The sequence below is a fragment of the Carcharhinus amblyrhynchos genome, chromosome 6 (genome assembly GCF_965287045.1).
Source record: "Carcharhinus amblyrhynchos chromosome 6, sCarAmb.v2.hapA, whole genome shotgun sequence".
NCBI classification, from domain to species: Eukaryota; Metazoa; Chordata; class Chondrichthyes; order Carcharhiniformes; family Carcharhinidae; genus Carcharhinus; species Carcharhinus amblyrhynchos.
Genome location: NC_137329.1, coordinates 52,771,551 through 52,790,709, shown reverse-complemented (window position 1 = coordinate 52,790,709; position 19,159 = coordinate 52,771,551). Strand labels below are relative to the sequence as shown.

Here is a 19,159-nt window from a genome sequence, read left to right as displayed (position 1 = left end):
TGCCCAATTTGAAAAGAAGGGGGTCATTGTCTGGAAAAGAAGGCCACTAACATAGCCAGCATGTGGGCGAGGAAGGGTGGCTATTCATTGTTTGAGAATGAAATTCCTCGGCCACCCAGCGCACGCGTGAGTTGGCAGCAGAGCAGGTGACTGATTCTACCGATAAATCTGATATCCTGTAGAATAAAAGTATTAATGGTTTTGCGCTGTGATGAATTTAATTCTGACAAACAAATTGAATACTAGTAGCTGTGCGATGCTGCATTGTTTTGATTTATTACTGTCACATATTTGGTATACAGTGAAAAGTATTATTTCTTGCACACCATACAGACAAAACATACTGTTCATAGATAAGGAAAGGAGAGAATGCAGAATGTAGTGTTACAGTCATAGCTGGGGTGTAGAGAGAGATCATTTTAATGTGAGATAGGACCATTAGCAGTCTGATTAGTAGCAGAGAAGAAGCTCTCCTTGAGTTGGTTGGTACATGACCTCAGACTTTTGTATCTTTTCCTGAAGAAAGAAGGTGGAAGAGAGAATGTCTGGACTGCGTGGGGTCCTTGATTATACTGGCTGCTTTTAACGGGTCCATTTAAAGGTAGTGGCACCCAACACCACAGCAGTGAAACCTGATATACTTTAACATTTCATTTAGGTAACTGAACAAGAAACTATTTTGGTTCAGATTATTTTACCTTTCCAACACCTAGCTGGCTATCAGATTGACGTAAGCGCCAGTGAAGTGTATATGCTTCAGTATCATCTGCAGTCAGTCTGACAGTCAGCCACCCAGGTCTTGAAATTCCTCACTGCTTCTCTTGGTGTTGCTGTTTTATCTCTGGTGGAAAATTGCTGCGACCGAAGGCAGAGGTGGAGAACTGCTTTTATTAGGTTGATTCCATTTCTTGGAGCCACATTGACGCAGTTTCTATGAAATCCACCTTATGCTCACTCAACCCTATTCTCAAACAATGAATAGCCACCCTTCCTCGCCCACATGCTGGCTATGTTAGTGGCCCTCTTTCCCAGATAATGACCCCCTTCCTTTCAAATTGGGCACCAACTATCTCCTCAAATAAAAAGTAGCCTCAAAAGCCTCAATTCCAACCTTGCATTCCTCCCCAAAATCCTTGGATGTGTTGCCAGCATCCAAAGGAAGTGCCCATCTTCCCCCTTATTCTATGTTTGAATCCCTCCATTCAGGTTTCTGAGCCTGTCACAGTGCTGAAATGGTCCTCATCAGTCACAAATTCCAGTGATTTGACTGACCATGGTAAACCATGCTTCCTTATCTTCCTCACCTTGTCTGCAGCCCTTGACACAATTGACCACATTACCCTCTTCTTATGCAACTCCTCTATCATCTAGCAAGGTGGGACTGTCCTTGCCAGATTCCATTATTAAGTAACTAATGGTAACCAGAGTATCATTTACAATAGTTTTTGTTCACATTTGAGCACCTTTACCTCTGGTGTTCCCCAAGGATTAATCCTTGGCCCCTTCTATTTCTCATCCACGTGCTGCCCCTTGGTGACGTCTTACAACAGCGCCCCCTCAGGTTCCCCATGTACACCGATGGCGCTCAATTCTCCCACCATGGACTCTGTCTCCAAATTGTCAGACCGTTTGTTGACATGCAGTATTGAGTGAATGGAAATTTCCCCTAACACAATGTTGAGAAGTCCAAAACCAAAGTCTGTGTTCCCTTTCATCCATTTCCCTGGCAAATGTCTCAAACCAAAGCAGCTTACTTGCAAACTTGGTATTGAATTTAACCCAGAGAGGAACTCCTGACCACGTATCAGTGACATCAGCAAAATCGCCTGCTGCCATTTCTGTAACATCACCTGACTTGACTCCTGCCTGATCTCATCTGTTGCTGAAATTCTTCTTAATGCCTTTATTACATCTAGACTTGACAATTTTATTCTTCTGACCAGCTCCCATCTTCCCGCCAAAAAAAATTTCTGGTTTTTCAAAACTCTACTGTCTGTCTCTTAACTCGCACCAACTACTGCCTGCCCATCACCTGTGTTTGCTGACCTACACTGGCTCCTGTTCTGACAATGCCTCAATTTTAAAACACTTATCCTTGCTTTCTGATGCATCCCTGGCTCCACTCCTCCCAATCTTTGTAACTTTCTCCTGCCCTGCAATGTTAGATATCTTTTCACCTCCAATTCTGGCATTTTCCCCAATTTTCATTGCTCCAGTATTAGCAGCCATACCTTCAGTTTCCTAGGTCATAAGCTCTGGAATTCTCTCACTGAACATCACCATATCTTTCCTCATCAAAGATGCTCCTCAAAATCTATCTCTTTGCCCAGGTGGCCCCTCTGTCGCTTGGTATCAAAGTTTCATTGGCAATGCTCTGTTTTGCTGTTTTAAAGATGCTATGTAAATTCAAGCTTTATCTTTGACTTACCTGCCCACATACGTCAAATGATGACTCTAGGGACCCCTAAGCTATTCCTGCTCCACAGAAAGGGAATCTTCAGTACAGTAATGGCCCAGTGAAGTGAACGTACCAGCACAACTATAGTGTAGCACCAAGTGGGGGTCTGGTCTTTGCAGGTGAATGGAAGACAAAATAACTAGTTTTTGTTCCTTACTTAACATCCGTTTGGAACAGTGCTATAGCTCAATGACAACTCTCCTCCCTGTAAAAGCGAATGATCATTGGCATGGAGGCAGGCAGGTGCCAGGTATGCATCTCAAATGGTTTTTATAACTAATTGTCCCCATACGGACCCAGATGTGATCCCGTTGTAATTGCCAGATCACAACCCAGACTAACACGGAAATGAAGTTACAGCAACAATAAGGCAAGTCTGTCAGTAAGAATGGAAAATCTTATTGTCAAACAAGGCCTCATTTGAGGTCAATGGTTGCATATTCAGGAAAGAAACTAATCTAACCTTGTGTCGGTTTCATAAACACTGCGTTCCCGGCCCTGGCCACAGGCTGAAACAAAGACAAGTTACTATGACAAATACCAAAAAACAAGATATGGTGACATATGAAGCTAATGAAGGAGGCAGTTTTCTATTGGTTAAGAAGCGGCAAAAAGCTATGCTATGATTGGTGGACTATGTATGCAAATGAAGGATTAGAAAGTTGCTCATTTCCTGTAATTAATTGTAACTGTTAATTATCTATATGAATTATTGCAGTGCATTGCTAACAAGTAATAGAGCTTGGAAGGTTGAATGATCTTAATGCCTAATGTTGACTCGTACCCAAGTTGACTACAGCACCTCGTGTTGTTTGTACCCAGGTCGACGACACTAATTCGCAGCTCTTGTGGCATGTACAATATAGCACTGGTTTCCATTTAACTGTCTTACTTTCCCTTCCAGTTATACCTTCCAGCTCGTTCAGGGAAACACAGATATATTCTGGAAATTCCAGCGCTACAACCTCATTGTTGAGTACCACAGCCGGCCTGCTCTGGCCCCACCCTTCATCATCATTAGCCACTTAAATCTTTTAATTCGAGCAATTATTAAAGAACCACAGCAGAAGCAGGAGCATTTTGGTAAGTGACTCTCCTACTGATGTGCATGCTACAGCTCAGAAAGAAAATACACATGCCAATGTATTCATTAACTTGCCTGAGTGCCACTTTTTACCTTGCGATGTCGCTGAATGTGTGAGATTAAGTGGACGTGTGAAACTTAAAGGTTGCAACAAAACTTTCAGAATGGAGTTTAATTTGCTGAGGTATCATTGAATCCCTACAGTGCAGAAAGAGACCATTTGGCCCATTGAACCTGCACTGACAACATTCCCACCCAGGCCCCATCCTCACATTTACTATGGCTAATCTCCCTGATCATAAGGGGCAATTTAGCATGGCCAATCAATCTAACCCACACATCTTTGAACTGTTGGAGGAAACTGGAGCACACGGAGGAAACCCACGCAGACACAGGAGAATGTGCAAACTCCACACATTCACCCAGGCTTGAATTTGAACCTGGGTCCCTGGTGCTGTGATGTAGCAGTCCTAACCACTATGTCCCCCCTCCACTGCCCAGGCAGCCTTAATCTCGCTAATGTTACGATCGTTGTGGATATCATTCACCCGAAAACAATCTTCCAAAGTTGCTTCGAAGGAAGAAATCGGAAATCGATGGACAAGATGTCTTTTTTTATAACTTGAATAATGAAACAAACCTCAACATAAATGAAATGTGAATTAACTGGCAAATTGCATTTTGTTGAAACTAAAAATAACCATGACAACAAAGAGGAATCTCTCAGAATTACTGGCAATTCCCTAAGCTTATGGCATCATGTGCAGCCGTGAAGTCCTTCAGAACTCCCTCAGATAGAGTTCAGCTCCTTTCCCTCAATCAGGACATAGTCATGTAGTCACCTCTGGCAGCAGTGTCACTCCATTCGTGGTCCATGGATACACCCTTCGCTAAAAGGGCAAACTTCTTAGCTCAGCCCACGACAGTCTTAATAGCAAAGGTTGCCCAGTATAACTGAAGCAGTGTGAGCAACTTTAATTCACCAGCCCTGCTGTTAAACCCAGTCTTCACGTTCCATTCTTTGCAGCTGTCCCAGCACCCACCACTCTGTGGTCTGCCTGCTTGGACCTCCTGCATGAATCTGATCCCAGAGCTTTGGATGTTTTCCTTGTGGATTCAATCGACTTCTGTTTCCTGAGCAACCTGAGGTCACAGTCTGATTTCTCCAGAAATTTGATGTCACAGTCAGAAACCTCAAAGTTACTACCCTTTTTCCCAGAAATCTAGAAGGTTTAATTTGTCTTTCAGTTGTCGAGTGTCTCAGAAATACAGGCTTTGAAACCAAAGTTTCAAAGCTGGCAAACTCTCCTTCCCCTCTCCCCCTTGTCACAGCCTGCCAAACACATTGCATAATCTCCTGCTTGAAGAGCACTCGCATGAATGTGGTCCCTCAGCATTATCTTCTGAGTCAAGACGTTCCACAAGGGTGTGTGTGTGTGTGTGTGTGTGTGTGTGTGTGTGTGTGTGTGTGTGTGTGTGTGTGTGTGTGTGGGTTAGGCATTGCAGAGAAATGGAATTGAAATTAAATGCAGAGAGTTTGATTTTGCTTTCAGAAATGACTATAGAAATCCCCATTGAAAGGATCGGGATTCGTTTTTTTTGTATTTCTTCTAGAAAAACACTTGCCAGACGCCTTGGACCAGAAACTTCGGATCTGGGAATCTGTGCAGAAAGAGAATTATCTGGCTGCTTTGGAAAAGGGAAAGAGAGAGAGCAGCACTGAAAGACTGAAGAAAACCTCTACCAAGTAAGTGTATTAGGAATGAAAACTAGACCCTGTAACATAAGCAGTGTCAACAGTGGACAGACATCCTGGTTTGGATATATATCACTGTTTCTTTATCATCATTGGTCAAACACTTGGAACCCCTCACCCATCACCATCACATGACCACCAGCAGTTTAAGGATGGGTAGTAAATGTAGCCTTACCAGCATTGTTCTGATCCTTTGAACTAACCCAAAACACAGTGTGGTCTCCATGAATTAAAAGCTGGAAGAGTGCCATTCTGTTGAGATACTCTGAAGGAATAAGATTAAAAATATCTCAACATTATAAGGAGATTCCTGTCTTTGCAATGTCCAAAATGATTGTGGCAACTTTTTCTTTTGAAACATTTACAGCTTTGAAAACTGGTTTTCCTATATTTTAGTATTCTTTTAAGTCTCAAATTAATATTGGCCCATCTCCAAATAGATTCTTCAGCAAGATTACTGGGGTGGAGTTAGGAAGTATTATTAAGATTGTAAGGTAAATGAGGAAGACCACTTGGCTACTTAATCTAATAGCTTCATGACTACATGCATGTCTTAAATTGGCAAGGATACCAGAGAACATGCTCCTGGTCAAAATGGTGCCATGGGATCTTTTAAACCCACCTGAAGAATGATGGGGTCTCAGATTAATATCTCATCCAATAGATGGCGTCACCAATTTGGCAGATAAGACAGGTTTTTGTGCTATTTTTTCCAATATTGCCATATTGTCTGTACGTGTTATTCTGGATTAGTTTCATGGTCAGTAAAATTTTCAAATTAATTTTCCCCTGTTTATTCTCATCCACATAGAATCATAGACACTCTACAGTGCAGAAGAGGCTATTTGGCCCATCGTGTCTGCACTGACTCTCCGATGGAGTACCTTATCCAGGTCCCCTCTCTGGCCCTATTCCTGTAATCCCACACATTTCCATGGCTAATCCATCTAATTTACACACTTTAGGATACTAAGGGGCAATTTTAGCATGTCATCCACCTAACCCGCATATTTTTAGAGTTAAAATCTTGTTAAAATCAGCTTTTTAAAAAAATTACTAGTTTGCATTTTTTAGTTTGAGGGGGAGAAACCTCAAAGGAGATAAGGGGCAAGTTTTTTTTTACAGAGTAGTATGTATCTGGAACACACTGCTGGGATAGTAGTGAAGGCAGATAAGATTGTGAATATGCAAGGAATAGAGAGATCTGGACCAAGGACAGACAGACGAGGCATTAGTATAATTTGGCATCATGTTCAGCACAACACTGTGGGCCTGTTCCTGTGCTGTACTGTTCGATGTTCTTTACTTTATCTTTAAACCTTCTTTCAAAATTTGAATCCAAGGCTGAGATTTGAATATATTGAAAACCCAAGTCTCACCAGTATTGAGATAGATAGGTTCTTGAATAATAACGGCTTGAAGAATTCAAGGCAGGAGAATGGGGATGAGAGTCACATCAGCTATGATTGAATGGCAGTGCAGACTCGATTGCCTAATTCTGCTCTTATATCTTATGGACTGAAGGTGTTTCCCCATCTCTGAATCCAATCCACCAATCAATTAAACTAATTTTTGTTCACAAACGTTTAGGAACTGGGTGGCAAGAATGTCATTTTCAAATTGGTTCTAGAATCTATTCAAAGTACTCTTTATGTAAATACAAGTGACTAGAGCCATGTAAATATTCTATTTCCTGACCCAACCTGTGCGCCAGTGTATGGTGTCAGGAACTCAAGTGTTTTATGGAGCCCGCCTGAATCATAAGTTTTGTCTCTTGAATTTGGCTAGTATGAGCTTGAGATCGTTTCACTTCAGGTATGATTAAGTGACCTACTAGAGAGCTTTTTATCAAATAAAGTTTATTTGAGAATATAGTTAACATATATAATAAAATTAGCAAGAACTTTTTTCAATTACAAACAAGAAACAAACAATCATGATGATGAATAACTCTTAACAAAGATATCTACAATGTTCCAATCAAATCAATCCCATAGACAAAAGACCCTTATAACAGGTTTAACACAGCACAGACTAATGTTCACGTGATAGTGGAAATTGAATCCTTTGGTTGAAGTCTGCAGTTCGCTGGATTCACTCCAAACAGTTTGAGGACAAGACAGCTTCCCAAAGCTCCAGAGAGACTCTAGTCCAGCTCCCAACAACAGCAGATTTTTATCCTTTCAGCTAAGCAACAGAATTTTCAAAGAAAAACCAGGGAGAGAACATAAGAACATAAGAACGTAAGAAATAGGAGCAGAAGTTGGCCATCTAGCCCTTCGAGCCTGCCCCGCCATTCAATAAGATCATGGCTGATCTGTCGTGGCTCAGTTCCACCTTCCCGCCCTCTCCCCATAACCCTTAATCCCCTCTCTTATCAAAAACCCATCAACCCGCGTCTTAAAAATATTTAGCAAGGCAGCCTCCACCACTTCAACGGGCAGAGAATTCCAGAGATTCACCACCCTTTGAGTGAAGAAGTTCCTCCTCAACTCTGTTCTAAACCGCCTCCCCTTTATCTTGAGGCTGTGCCCCCTAGTCCTACTGTCTTTTTTGAGCGGTAAGAGTCTCTCCACCTCTATCCTATCCATCCCATTCATCATCTTATACGTCTCAATGAGATCTCCCCTCATTCTTCTAAACTCTAACGAGTACAAGCCTAGTTTATTCAGCCTCTCCTCATAGCTCAACCCCCTCAACTCCAGTATCAGCCTAGTAAACCTCCTCTGCACTCCCTCCAAGGCCAAAATATCTTTGCGCAGGTGCGCGCCCAAAACTGCACACAGTACTCCAGCTGCGGCCTCACCAATGCCCTATACAGCTGCAGCAAAACCTCCCTACTTTTATATTCAATCCCCCTCGCTATGAAGGCCAGCATCCCATTCGCCTTCCTGACCACCTGCTGCACCTGCAAGCTGGGTTTTTGCGACTCATGCACAAGGACCCCGAGGTCCCTCTGCACCGTCGCCTGCTGCAGTTTTTCGCCCCGTAAGTAATAGTCCTTCCTACCATTATTCCTACCAAAGTGGACCACCTCACACTTGCCAACATTAAATTCCATTTGCCATCTCCTGGCCCATTCGCCCAGCCTATCTAGATCCTTCTGCAGACTCTCCACACCCTCCGCACAATTTGCCGTTCCCCCAATCTTGGTGTCATCAGCAAATTTCGACACCCTACACTCGGTTCCCTCCTCCAGATCATCTATATAAATGGTAAAAAGCTGAGGCCCTAGCACCAACCCCTGGGGCACTCCACTAGTCACCATCCGCCAATCCGAATAGCACCCGTTGACCCCCACTCTCCGCCTCCTATTTGACAACCAATCCTCTATCCACGCTAACACCCTACCCCCAACTCCATGTCCCTCAAGCTTCTGCAATAACCTCTTATGAGGTACTTTGTCAAACGCCTTCTGAAAATCTAGAAAGACCACATCCACCAGCTCTCCTCTATCCACTGCCCTAGACACATCCTCATAGAACTCCAGTAAATTTGTCAGACACGACTTCCCTTTAATGAAACCGTGCTGCGTCTGCTCTATCAAGCAATTCCCTTCAAGATGCCTTGCAATTTCCTCCTTAATGACAGATTCTAACATTTTACCTACCACAGACGTTAAACTAACCGGCCTATAATTCCCCGCCTTTTGCCTGGCACCCTTCTTAAACAACGGCGTAACATTAGCCGTTTTCCAATCATCCGGCACTTCCCCGGAATCCAGCGACGTCTGGAAAATAACCACCAAGGCATCCACTATCACCTCCGCCATTTCTTTCAGAACCCTCGGATGCATTCCATCCGGTCCTGGGGACGTGTCCACAATCAGCTCCTCCAGTCTGTCAAGCACCGCCTCTCTAGTAACAGTAATGTCATTAAGACCCTCCAGTCCTATCACCTTTCCATCGCTAACACCCGGCAAATTATTCATGTCCTCCTCCGTGAAGACAGAAACAAAAAAGTTATTCAATACCTTAGCCATATCCCCATCCCCTACCACTAGGTCCCCTTTCTCATCCTCTAAAGGACCAACGTTCACCCTAGCCAGCCTCTTCCTTTTTATATATTTATAAAAACTCTTGCTATCCTTCTTTCAGTTTGATGCTGCCAAAACTCCAACTCTCCAAACTGAAACTGCAAATGAGCTCCTATCATCTCACTTGCTCACTGTTTCTTCTCCTCCCAACAATGACATCACTTAATGATGTGAACATACCTTATAAAAAACTCTTAAAGGTACACTAACATCACAATGGCTAATTCCATTCAGCCTCAATTCAAATGGCACTTTTTCAGTCATGGCTGAGATCAAATTCAATGACAGTGTTTTTTTTCCCTTTTAGGGTGGATTCATTATCGAAATCAATCAACCGGCTTCAAGAGCAGGAAAAACGCCTCGTGACCCTTGAGACAAGGGTAGGTCAAAAATAACCCCCATCTCATGGCATGCCATACAAATGCTTTATTTGTGATCATTTTAATATTTTGAAGGAAATTCTCCCACTGAGGATTATCAAAGTGCCAGGTTTGGGATTTTTTAACTTGGCACAGCGTCACAAATGCAACTCACTGAAGCAGCAGCAATGTCGAGAGAGGCTGGTCCTCACTGCTGCCATCGTGGAACTGTTAATGATACAAAGATGTAATGATGCCGCTGCCTAAGACGGTCACCCTCCTAACTGAACAAACAGCATTTTGCCTTTTTGAAAATGGGAAAAGCTTTTAGTGGAACAACTAACTAGTCGAGCAATTAAAAGAAGCTTTGGCACTACTGTTTGCCACATTACAGGAAGGATGTGGAGAGGGTGCAGAACAGGTTTACCAAGATGCTGCCTGAATTAGAGGGTATGAGCTATAAGGAGAGGCTGGACAAACTAGGATTGTTTTCTCTGGAGTGGCAGAGGGGAGATCTGATAGAAATCTATAAAATTATGAGAGGCATACATAGGGTTAACAGTCAGAATCTTTGCCCAGGGTTGAAATGTTTAATACTAGAAGGCATGCACTTAAGATGAGAGGGGCAAGCTTTTTTAACACAGAATAATAGCTGCCAGGGCAGTGATGCAGGCAGATATGATAGGGGCGATTAAGGGGCTTTTAGATAAGCACATGCAAGGAATAGAGGGATATAGACAAAGGATAGGCAGAAGGATTTAGTTTAATTTGGCGTCTTGTTTGGTGCAACGTGGTGGACTGAAGAGCCTGTTCCTGTGCTGTACGGTTCTATATTCTATTGTATGTTGAATCTGGTACTATATTAGGACATGCCATCACAGGTGATATACCAGGCCTTTGATGGCGTGGTACCAGGCTGAAAATATCAAAAGCAATACCAAGTCAGCCTGAACATACTGACTCCAGTTCGGTGATAATTGTTCATTAAGAGGCAATGAACAATGACATTAAATTGATCTGCCAGATACTGGTTACATTTTCAGTATGTCTGGTCAGCTTAATTGAAGATGCTTTGTAGTTTCAGTTCCTTAATCAAAATAAAGATGGAGTATTGCCAATAGTTACATTTTTATATTTGCACCATTTTTTAAATGAAACTTGAATCAGGAGGCTGCATTTCTCACATCCGTTCTTGTCTCTACAGATGAAATATTGCAGTGATGTTCTATCCTGGATGATTGAATCCTTTACTCAACACAATCTACACTGCAACAGGCCTCCTCCAACGTACACAGGTACTCTCATTTTATCTCCACTCAGCTTGGTAGCATGGTAGTTGTGTTACTGGACTAGCACTTAAGATGCCTGCACTGCTGATCTGGAGACTGAGTTCAAATCCCACCACAGCAGCTGGGGAAATTAAATTAAGTTAATTAAATAAATCTGGAATAAAAAGCCAGTGTCTGGAGATGATTTTCAGCAATTTGCATAAAATATTTTGATGACCATGATTTAAATGGAAACTTCAACATGATAGCAGACAAAGAAAAACTTAGGGCACACCCTTAATCTAATGCTCTTGGACTCATTATCTTCCCTGACCAGAAGTCCATCTATCATCTCTTCCGTGGCTACAGGCATGAGGCAGACAGCATGTACTCATAGCCATTCCCATAGCTAAAATTTCCTGTGACAGGTTGTCACCACTTTAGCTATCAAGCCCTGGGATGGAGTCTTACCTGATGAAGGGGCAGCCTCCGAAAGCTAGTGGCTTTTGCTACCAAATAAATCTGTTGGACTTTAACCTGGTGTTGTGAGACTTCTGACTGTGTTTACCCCAGTCCAACGCTGGCATCTCCACATCATGGGGTCTGAACACAAAGCTGCGGGCTCAGAGGCAGGGACCCTGCCCACTATGCCACTAGACCTCCCCTTTGACCAGAAATGGAACTCTCAAATTTCCTCCATTATGGAAGGTGCCATCAGGCAGCTCAATTTCCTCCTTCAATAGAGTATTTCCTCAACTTTCTATCATCTCCCTGATGCACTGGGTTTTCATTTATGAGCTGTGCAGGGTTATCCATGGCACAATGGTCAGCACTGCTACCTCACAGCACCATTGATACCTCATAGTGCTGGGGACCCAGGTTCAATTCCAGCCTCAGGTGACTGCATGGAGTTTGTACATTCTCCCTGCGCCTGTGTGGGGAGAATGGCCGTGCTGAATTGCCTGCAAGTGTCAGGGGATTAGCAAGGTAAAAAAATGGATGTAAGGATAGAGCCTGGGTAGAATTGTTGTCAGTGCAGGTTCGATAGGCCTCTTTCTGCACTGTAGAGATTCTATGATTGCACTAACTGAAGAAGCTATTTACACCCATCTCAACAGGATACAATAAAAGCTGGTATTACCAAGGCAGCTTATCTCTAGATTCTACTGTCTCTCAGTTATAATCTTTCTCCTCTCTCATAGATACCACCATTGTTATTACTCTCCTGAACATGCTTCTTTCCATACTCTCATGCATATGCTTCTCCTAACATTCCATGTAGAAATGCAAAACATGTTTTCATACTCTTTTCTTCACATCTCTAAACCCTAGATTTTGACAGTACCTTCACCAGCAGTGTTAATGTAAGCCTACTTTTGACACTAATAAATAATCTTTAACATAAGTTCCGTGGGGCTGTTGCCTCCCTGAGATCCAGCTTCCTACCAGCTTTCACTTTCAAAATCTAAATTTAGGATCCCCTACCAATAAAGTTCCTGACTTGACCAGTTAACCCAAGAATGCTATGAAGTGCCAAATCCACCAACAAATAAGGTAAATAGCATTCAATGTCAAGGCAATTTAAATGTTCTTTGATCAGTGCGACTGTAGAACTAATCCATCTTGTCCAATGCACCTTCAGATATCAATTTGGCTTTATGCTTATAAGCTATAAAATGTAGTATGCTTTGATTGGTTTTCATTTTAAAGCATGTATTGCAAGAAGAGATTGGGAGTTATAAAACAAATCGATCCATAATCAGTGTTAAGTAGTACTACTTATCAAAACCAGCTGTATGGAGCTATGGAAATCCTACTTTTAAGCACATCAGGATTCCTTGGTGCAGTAGAGCAGTTTGCATTCTATATACCATGTTGTTATCACCTTTATTATCTTGTTTGGTGGCAAGGTCTGAAGTTGCCTTATTGATGAAACCCCATATCCTTGCCACTAAGGTCACTTACTTAATATCACTAACATTACCTGCCTCGGTCTCTTGGATTCACAAGCCCTCCTTACCTTTTGAGCTAATTGATCTAACCCTCACACCTTTTCTTCAGCTCTCCAGAGGGAATATTTCTGCCATAGCCACTCAGACCACTAACTTCAAAAGTACATCATTGGCTGGAAAGCATTTTCCACCATCCTTTTTTGGCTCCCCATACACCAAATGACATTGTAAATCCCAATCTTTCAATTCCTTATGGCCTTGCTATTACTTCCATTCCTTTATCTCATCTCTTTCTCTCCACACCCTATTCCTCCCACTGAATAATCCATTCTTTTGACATCTGCATACCTCCAATGGCAGTCTTGTCTTTGATGTATGGTCTTACTTTATCTCATTCCTCTTGTATTTTAAAAACAACCCTCACCCTTTCTGAACTCTCCCCTCACCATGTTTCCTTTATACCCAACTATGACGCACCATGAGATGTTTACCAATTGATACTGCAAGGCAATATTTATTGCCTGCCCCTAGTTGCCCTGATAGCATTGTCAAGCACATGGGATGAAAATTGCACACAAGTGGTATAGGGAATTTTGCGAGATCTGTTCCCTTAAAGACACATTTGAACGAAAGGGTTTTTTTTTACAAAGACAATCGGTCCGTTTTCCTGGAGATTTTCCTCATGCTAGCCCGCAGTACACCCGTTTATTGAATAATTTTTCACAATTTGTAATGAGTTCCAGCTTTCTGACCTAGTAACAATGGCCACTTTTGTTAAAGATTCCACACAAACATAAATTTGCTGCTACTAACTATTCACTTTACTGGAATTCCTTGCATAAAAAAAAACAGATTGCCCTCAATCCAAAGAGGAGAAGCTGAAACAAATTGTTCATTTCCAAATGTCAGTATCACTATTTCAATGCACTGACCAAAACTCTCTTAAAGTTAACTGAATTCTTCTGAGTGAAGGGTTGCGCAGGTTGTTAGAAATCCACCAGAACACAAATCTTCAGACTGTGGGCTAGTGATGTTGTTCTGAACTATGAGCAGAGCAGAGCATATTTCATGTATCCATGATTCAAAGCTGTATTTATAGTTTGAAGATAGAGTTCATATAGTATTTGTCTCAACTGCTTCCTAAGTTCACATGGGGTTCTGTTATAGCATTTGCCATCAATCTTTTCTAAAAACAAATTACTATTTAAGATAAATATTCAGCTTCCGACAGTGGCAAAGTGCAGTAATAGTGGGCATTCTTTTTCATTCATTTGTGGGACATGGGTGTTGCTAGCAGGCCAGCATTTATTGTGCATCCCTAATTTCCTGAGGGCAGTTGAGTCAACAACATTTCTGTGGGTCTGAAGTCACATGTAGGCCAGACCAGGTAAGCACGACAGATTTCCTTCCCTAAAGGACATTAGTGAATTGGATGGGTTTTTCCAACAACCGACAATGATTTCATGGTCATCAGTAGATTTTTAATTCCAGATATTTCTTATTGAATTCAAATTCTACCACCTGTATGTCGGGATTTGAACCTGGGTCCCTAGAACATTAGCTGAGTTACTGGATTGATGGACTAGCAATAATACCACTAGATAAGGGGGAGGCAATAGCCGAAAGTAGTCATAATTATCAATCATGCCTGCTCGGGAAGATAAAACTATTTGGATGTTGCCAGATGAGAAGAAGTCAGGCTCTACCTCGTTCACCTACAAAACACTAGTTGCATAATACAACAGCAATTAAGTGGTTGACTTATCATAGCAACCAAACCCCAATGGGTCTACAACAGACCTAGACACAATGCAAGGAATAGTTCAATGGAGGAGGGGTTTGGAAACTATAGGTTCAAAGTCAAATGGTCTTCCCAATTATGCTGTACTTTACCACATCATGTTTGCAAGTATTCATGACGTACTGATTATTTGCTGAAAGAAACTTATTTTACATTTGAATTAATCAATACCAACTGTTTCCATGGCTATCTGAAGCTCATTGGCAAAGACCAACACTTAACAACTTTCCAAGGCAGCAAAAGGGGCCACATGCTTGTGGATCCTATCCACAGCAGAGGCAGAAAGAGGAAGAATAAATTTTAATTTTCAAAAGGAACAGAAGTCATTTGGCCAAAACTTTCCAGAACAGAGGTTAACTCTGAGGTACACTTGTTGTTAAAATTGGAATTTCTTTTTATTCTTCATGCAGCCTTTCCAAACTACTGCAGCCCAACAGATTGGTCTTAGGTCCTCCAGCCCTGCGGGATGTTGGACATAAAAACTGTTCAGCTTTTAAAACACTTGTTCTTTGGTAGACATTGTGCACTTTGAATTGCAATGGAGTTTAGATGACCTTGCTGACATAAAATTCACACTGCTTCCAGTAAGATAGATCTAATGCACAGCTATTCCAGGCAATGCCACATTTCTGATGCTGTGTAGTTCAGTTGTGCATGTTTGAATTGACGTTTCCACAGTGGGCAAGCGGTACTACATTAACACGACAATGCTATTTTGCTAAGTCAATTAACACTAGTTTAACTCAGGCTGCAGTGACTAGGGCTTATAGATTAATATACTTTAAAAGTTTGCTGCATTAACTATATTTCCCCCACTATTATAGCTTCTTCAACTCCAGTCTGCAAAAAGCAGAACGTGCCATCTGCAGATGACTGTCCAGGAGACATAGCAGCCACAGCTATACAGTACATTGATGACTAGCTTCAACAAGACAGGCCACATTACCCTCCAGTGCTGGGTAACATAATGAAGAAATGTTTCATCGACATGCATCTTTCTACACTCTTGTGCCAAACTCTGGTGAAAGATTGAGAGCTCCGCACATGAACTTCATATTTTAACTTGAATTCTAATTCCAGAAGAAATAGTTTGTAGCAACTTATTTTTTAAATGGGGGAGGGAAAGAAAGTGACAGAGTTTTACTAAACCAGACAAAAATAAACTCTCACTATCAGGGTAGCATTTCTCTTGTATGCTGTTCAATTTGTATTAAACTGAGGCTGCATGGATTTACATACAAAGTCAGCCTCCAACCAGCAGATAATCAGCTGAAGAAAGATTTTGCACCCAGTGCTTTTGACAGAATTTTAAACACATACCCAAGATGGCCTATTGATTACAAGTGTCATCTCCAAACAGTCATAACAGAGTGGGTTTGCATCACTGAAGAATTTGTGTACCTAATCTCCCATTACAGTGTATGATTGAGGGAGTATTGTTTTAGCAAGAGTTCCAGCCTGACATTGTGATGTTAAACTCAAGTTCAAAAGATCCTAGGTGGTTCTTCTGGACCCAAAATGCTTCAACCAACCAAACTGGTCATCAAGGTTACTTGTGGGATCTTGCTGTGTATGATTATACACATTCACTTACATAAACACATTACTGCACTTCATTCTTGCTGGAAGCACTTTGAAAATCAGGTAGGATGCACTATCTGTCTTTTTATAGAGCGTGAATAAAGATCGGGCCATCTAGACCAGCAGATTACTGCCCAAGTCTTTAACATGTGCGAGTAAATCTGGGATTTGTATTTAAATGATGTTTTTTAATGGGATAAGGTGTATTAATGGGATTGTTTTAATATTTCACATGAACTATTGGTCAAGATTATAATGTGAGCCTTAATTTACTTCTAGTTTGTACAAATATTTTGTTTTTATTAGTTATTGTCTAGCACACTCATTTGATCAAGTCTATATCAAGGATAGAATGTCCATTATATTACTTCATTGCAGCTGGTCCTTTACTGTTAAAATATGTATTAGGACCAAGGTGCATTGCAATATTGATGCTTGTGGACAAATTTTCTGTTGCACTTGACTGATTTAAGGTTTGAGGAATAGAATATTATGTGTAACAAACTTAGTCACGTTTGCAGCTACAAAGCACTGTATTTGGCACTGCCAAGCAAAACCATATTTGCAATTGTTTTTGAAATAAACTAAGTACTATAGAGATACTATCTTGCATCATACTACACTCTGGGTGATAGAAAATTACTTCACAGTTTATTAGATAGGTGTGCTACAATATTTTCAAGCATTTTTTGCAATTTGAACAACTGCCTTAAAGATTATTTTCATTATGTTGTTCCAACAATGTTCCTGAGCTGTGTATTACATCAGAACTTATAAATCAGACATTTTTGTGATCCTAATCCGAGCTTCAGAATTATTAAAGGATGGTACGGCATGGCTGTTGAAAAACCTTGCTGCTACCATTCCCACAATTAAACCCCTGTATCCAAGTCTTTCACCATTTTAATTTTTGAATACATTTTGGTTATTGGACACATTTTCAGAAGAGAACAATCTTGGGAAAGGTGCTACAAGAAGGTCAAAATAAAGAAAAATGACAGTCTTGCAACAGGAGTGCTTTTAGTCTATCAGTTTGATCATAGTGTACTGCCATCTACATTTTTGCAGCAGCAAATCCTATGGGTGATACAAATGATATAAAATGAAAGGATGAAATGTAAATAATTGAAAAAATTCCTAGTGTTTTAACAGAAAATAGTTGAAAATAAACACCTACTCTCTCACTCCATCCCCAGATCAGAAATGTATTTGAAATAATACCAGAGTCCATTTAGTAAAAGGATTAAATTATCACAGTACTTACGAATTCCAACAAATCTTGATACTGGTTACAAGCCAACAGAATGAATGTGTAACATGCAAAGAATTCACAGGGTGGTAAAGGCTAAACAATGGGGAAACTGGAATTACCTACAAAAAGTATGATCATGCTACAACAATCATGGTAATTCTCTGTTATGTTAACACCAATGGCTTGAAACTACTGAGCTAATAATCGAGTTAGTTATTGCTAATGGTTTTCCTCACTGAACACAGAATCAAAAATAGACTGAATTTAGTCAAATCTTCAGTTTTATTTAACAAGCTACTGCTCTAAAATCAGAGAAGCCAGCATTTCATCTCCAAATATGACAGATGAAAACTCAGCTGGCATCCTTTTAAAAGGAACACTCACCAAGTTACAGAAAAATGCAATGAAAAATGGGAGATCTACGACAAGAGACCATGCACACAAATTAAGACACAAATTCTTAGCACTGCATGAAGTATATACTGCAATGGTCTATGCACAGAATTAAAACTATGAACAGCACTGCATTTAATAATTTTGGGCAGTCAGCTTCTAAAAAGAGAAGCATGCCAAAAGACATAGTACATCTAGAAAACACCTTTAACCCCACCGATCTGTATCAGTGTTTACCTGCCATGAGAAAAGCACCATTCATAGTTACTGACCCTGGTTCAACATCACGCAAACCAGCCTCCCATCCATTGACTCTACACTTCCCGCTGCCTTAGAAAGGCATAATCAAGGACCTCATGCATCCCGGACATTCTTCCATCGGAAAAAAGATACAAAAGTCTCAGGACACATACCAACCGACTCAAAAACAGCTTCTTCCCTGCTGCCATCAGACTTTTGAATGGACCTACCTTGCATTAAGTTCACCTTTCTCTATATCCTAGCTATGATTGTAACACTTCATTCTGTACTCTTTTCCTTTCCAAGGTATGCTTTGCCGCAAGAAGCAATACTTTTCATTGTATACCAATACACATGACAATAATAAATCAAATCAAAATATCCTTCCCTCCACCTTTTCAAGCTAAACTGAAACATTGACAAGTTTCCGCCTGGAGTCTGGAAGTAAATATTAATTTCACAACTCCATCAAATGGTTCAACAGCCATTTCTTGTTGTTCTTTTACATTTAACCTTGTTTATATGATCTTTCAATGAAACACCCCCTTTCTAATTCTATCTATCCAACCTCATACTTTCTTCATTTTATACATTTCTATTATGCCCCATAAATGGAAATTAAAAACAGAAATGTTTACATTTTAATTTTATTAGTGTCACAAATAGGCTTACATTAACACTGCAATGAAGTTACTGTGAAAATCCCCTGGGCACCACACTCCGGTGCCTGTTCGGGTACATTCAGGGAGAATTTGGCATTGCCAATGCACATAACCAACACATCTTTCAGACTGGAATACTAGAAACACAGGGCTGGTAGCACCTGTGGAGAGAAACCAATAAATTTCAGGTTGATGATGCTATAAGAAATATAAGTAGAGATGTAACAGTTTTTAGGCAAGGCAGAGGCAAAAAAAGGGAAGAAAGGGCCAAAGGTCTGTAATTGGGTGGAAGGCAGTAGAGATTAAAGGACAAAAGA

The 19,159-nt window shown here is 41.0% G+C and overlaps 1 protein-coding gene across 1 annotated transcript in view; it reads left to right on the top strand.

The window, feature by feature from the left end:
* LOC145344334 (transient receptor potential cation channel subfamily M member 5-like) overlaps positions 1–11,059 on the top strand; it is a 46,786-nt gene extending 35,727 nt beyond the window's left edge. The window contains exons 16-19 of the mRNA XM_080191463.1: positions 3,363–3,541; positions 5,157–5,289; positions 9,642–9,714; positions 10,898–11,059. Of these exons, the coding sequence (XP_080047589.1) occupies positions 3,363–3,541; positions 5,157–5,289; positions 9,642–9,714; positions 10,898–11,029 (517 nt within the window). The 3' untranslated portion in view covers positions 11,030–11,059. The remainder of the gene's footprint in view (positions 1–3,362; positions 3,542–5,156; positions 5,290–9,641; positions 9,715–10,897) is intronic.
* The last annotated feature ends 8,100 nt before the right edge of the window (positions 11,060–19,159 follow it).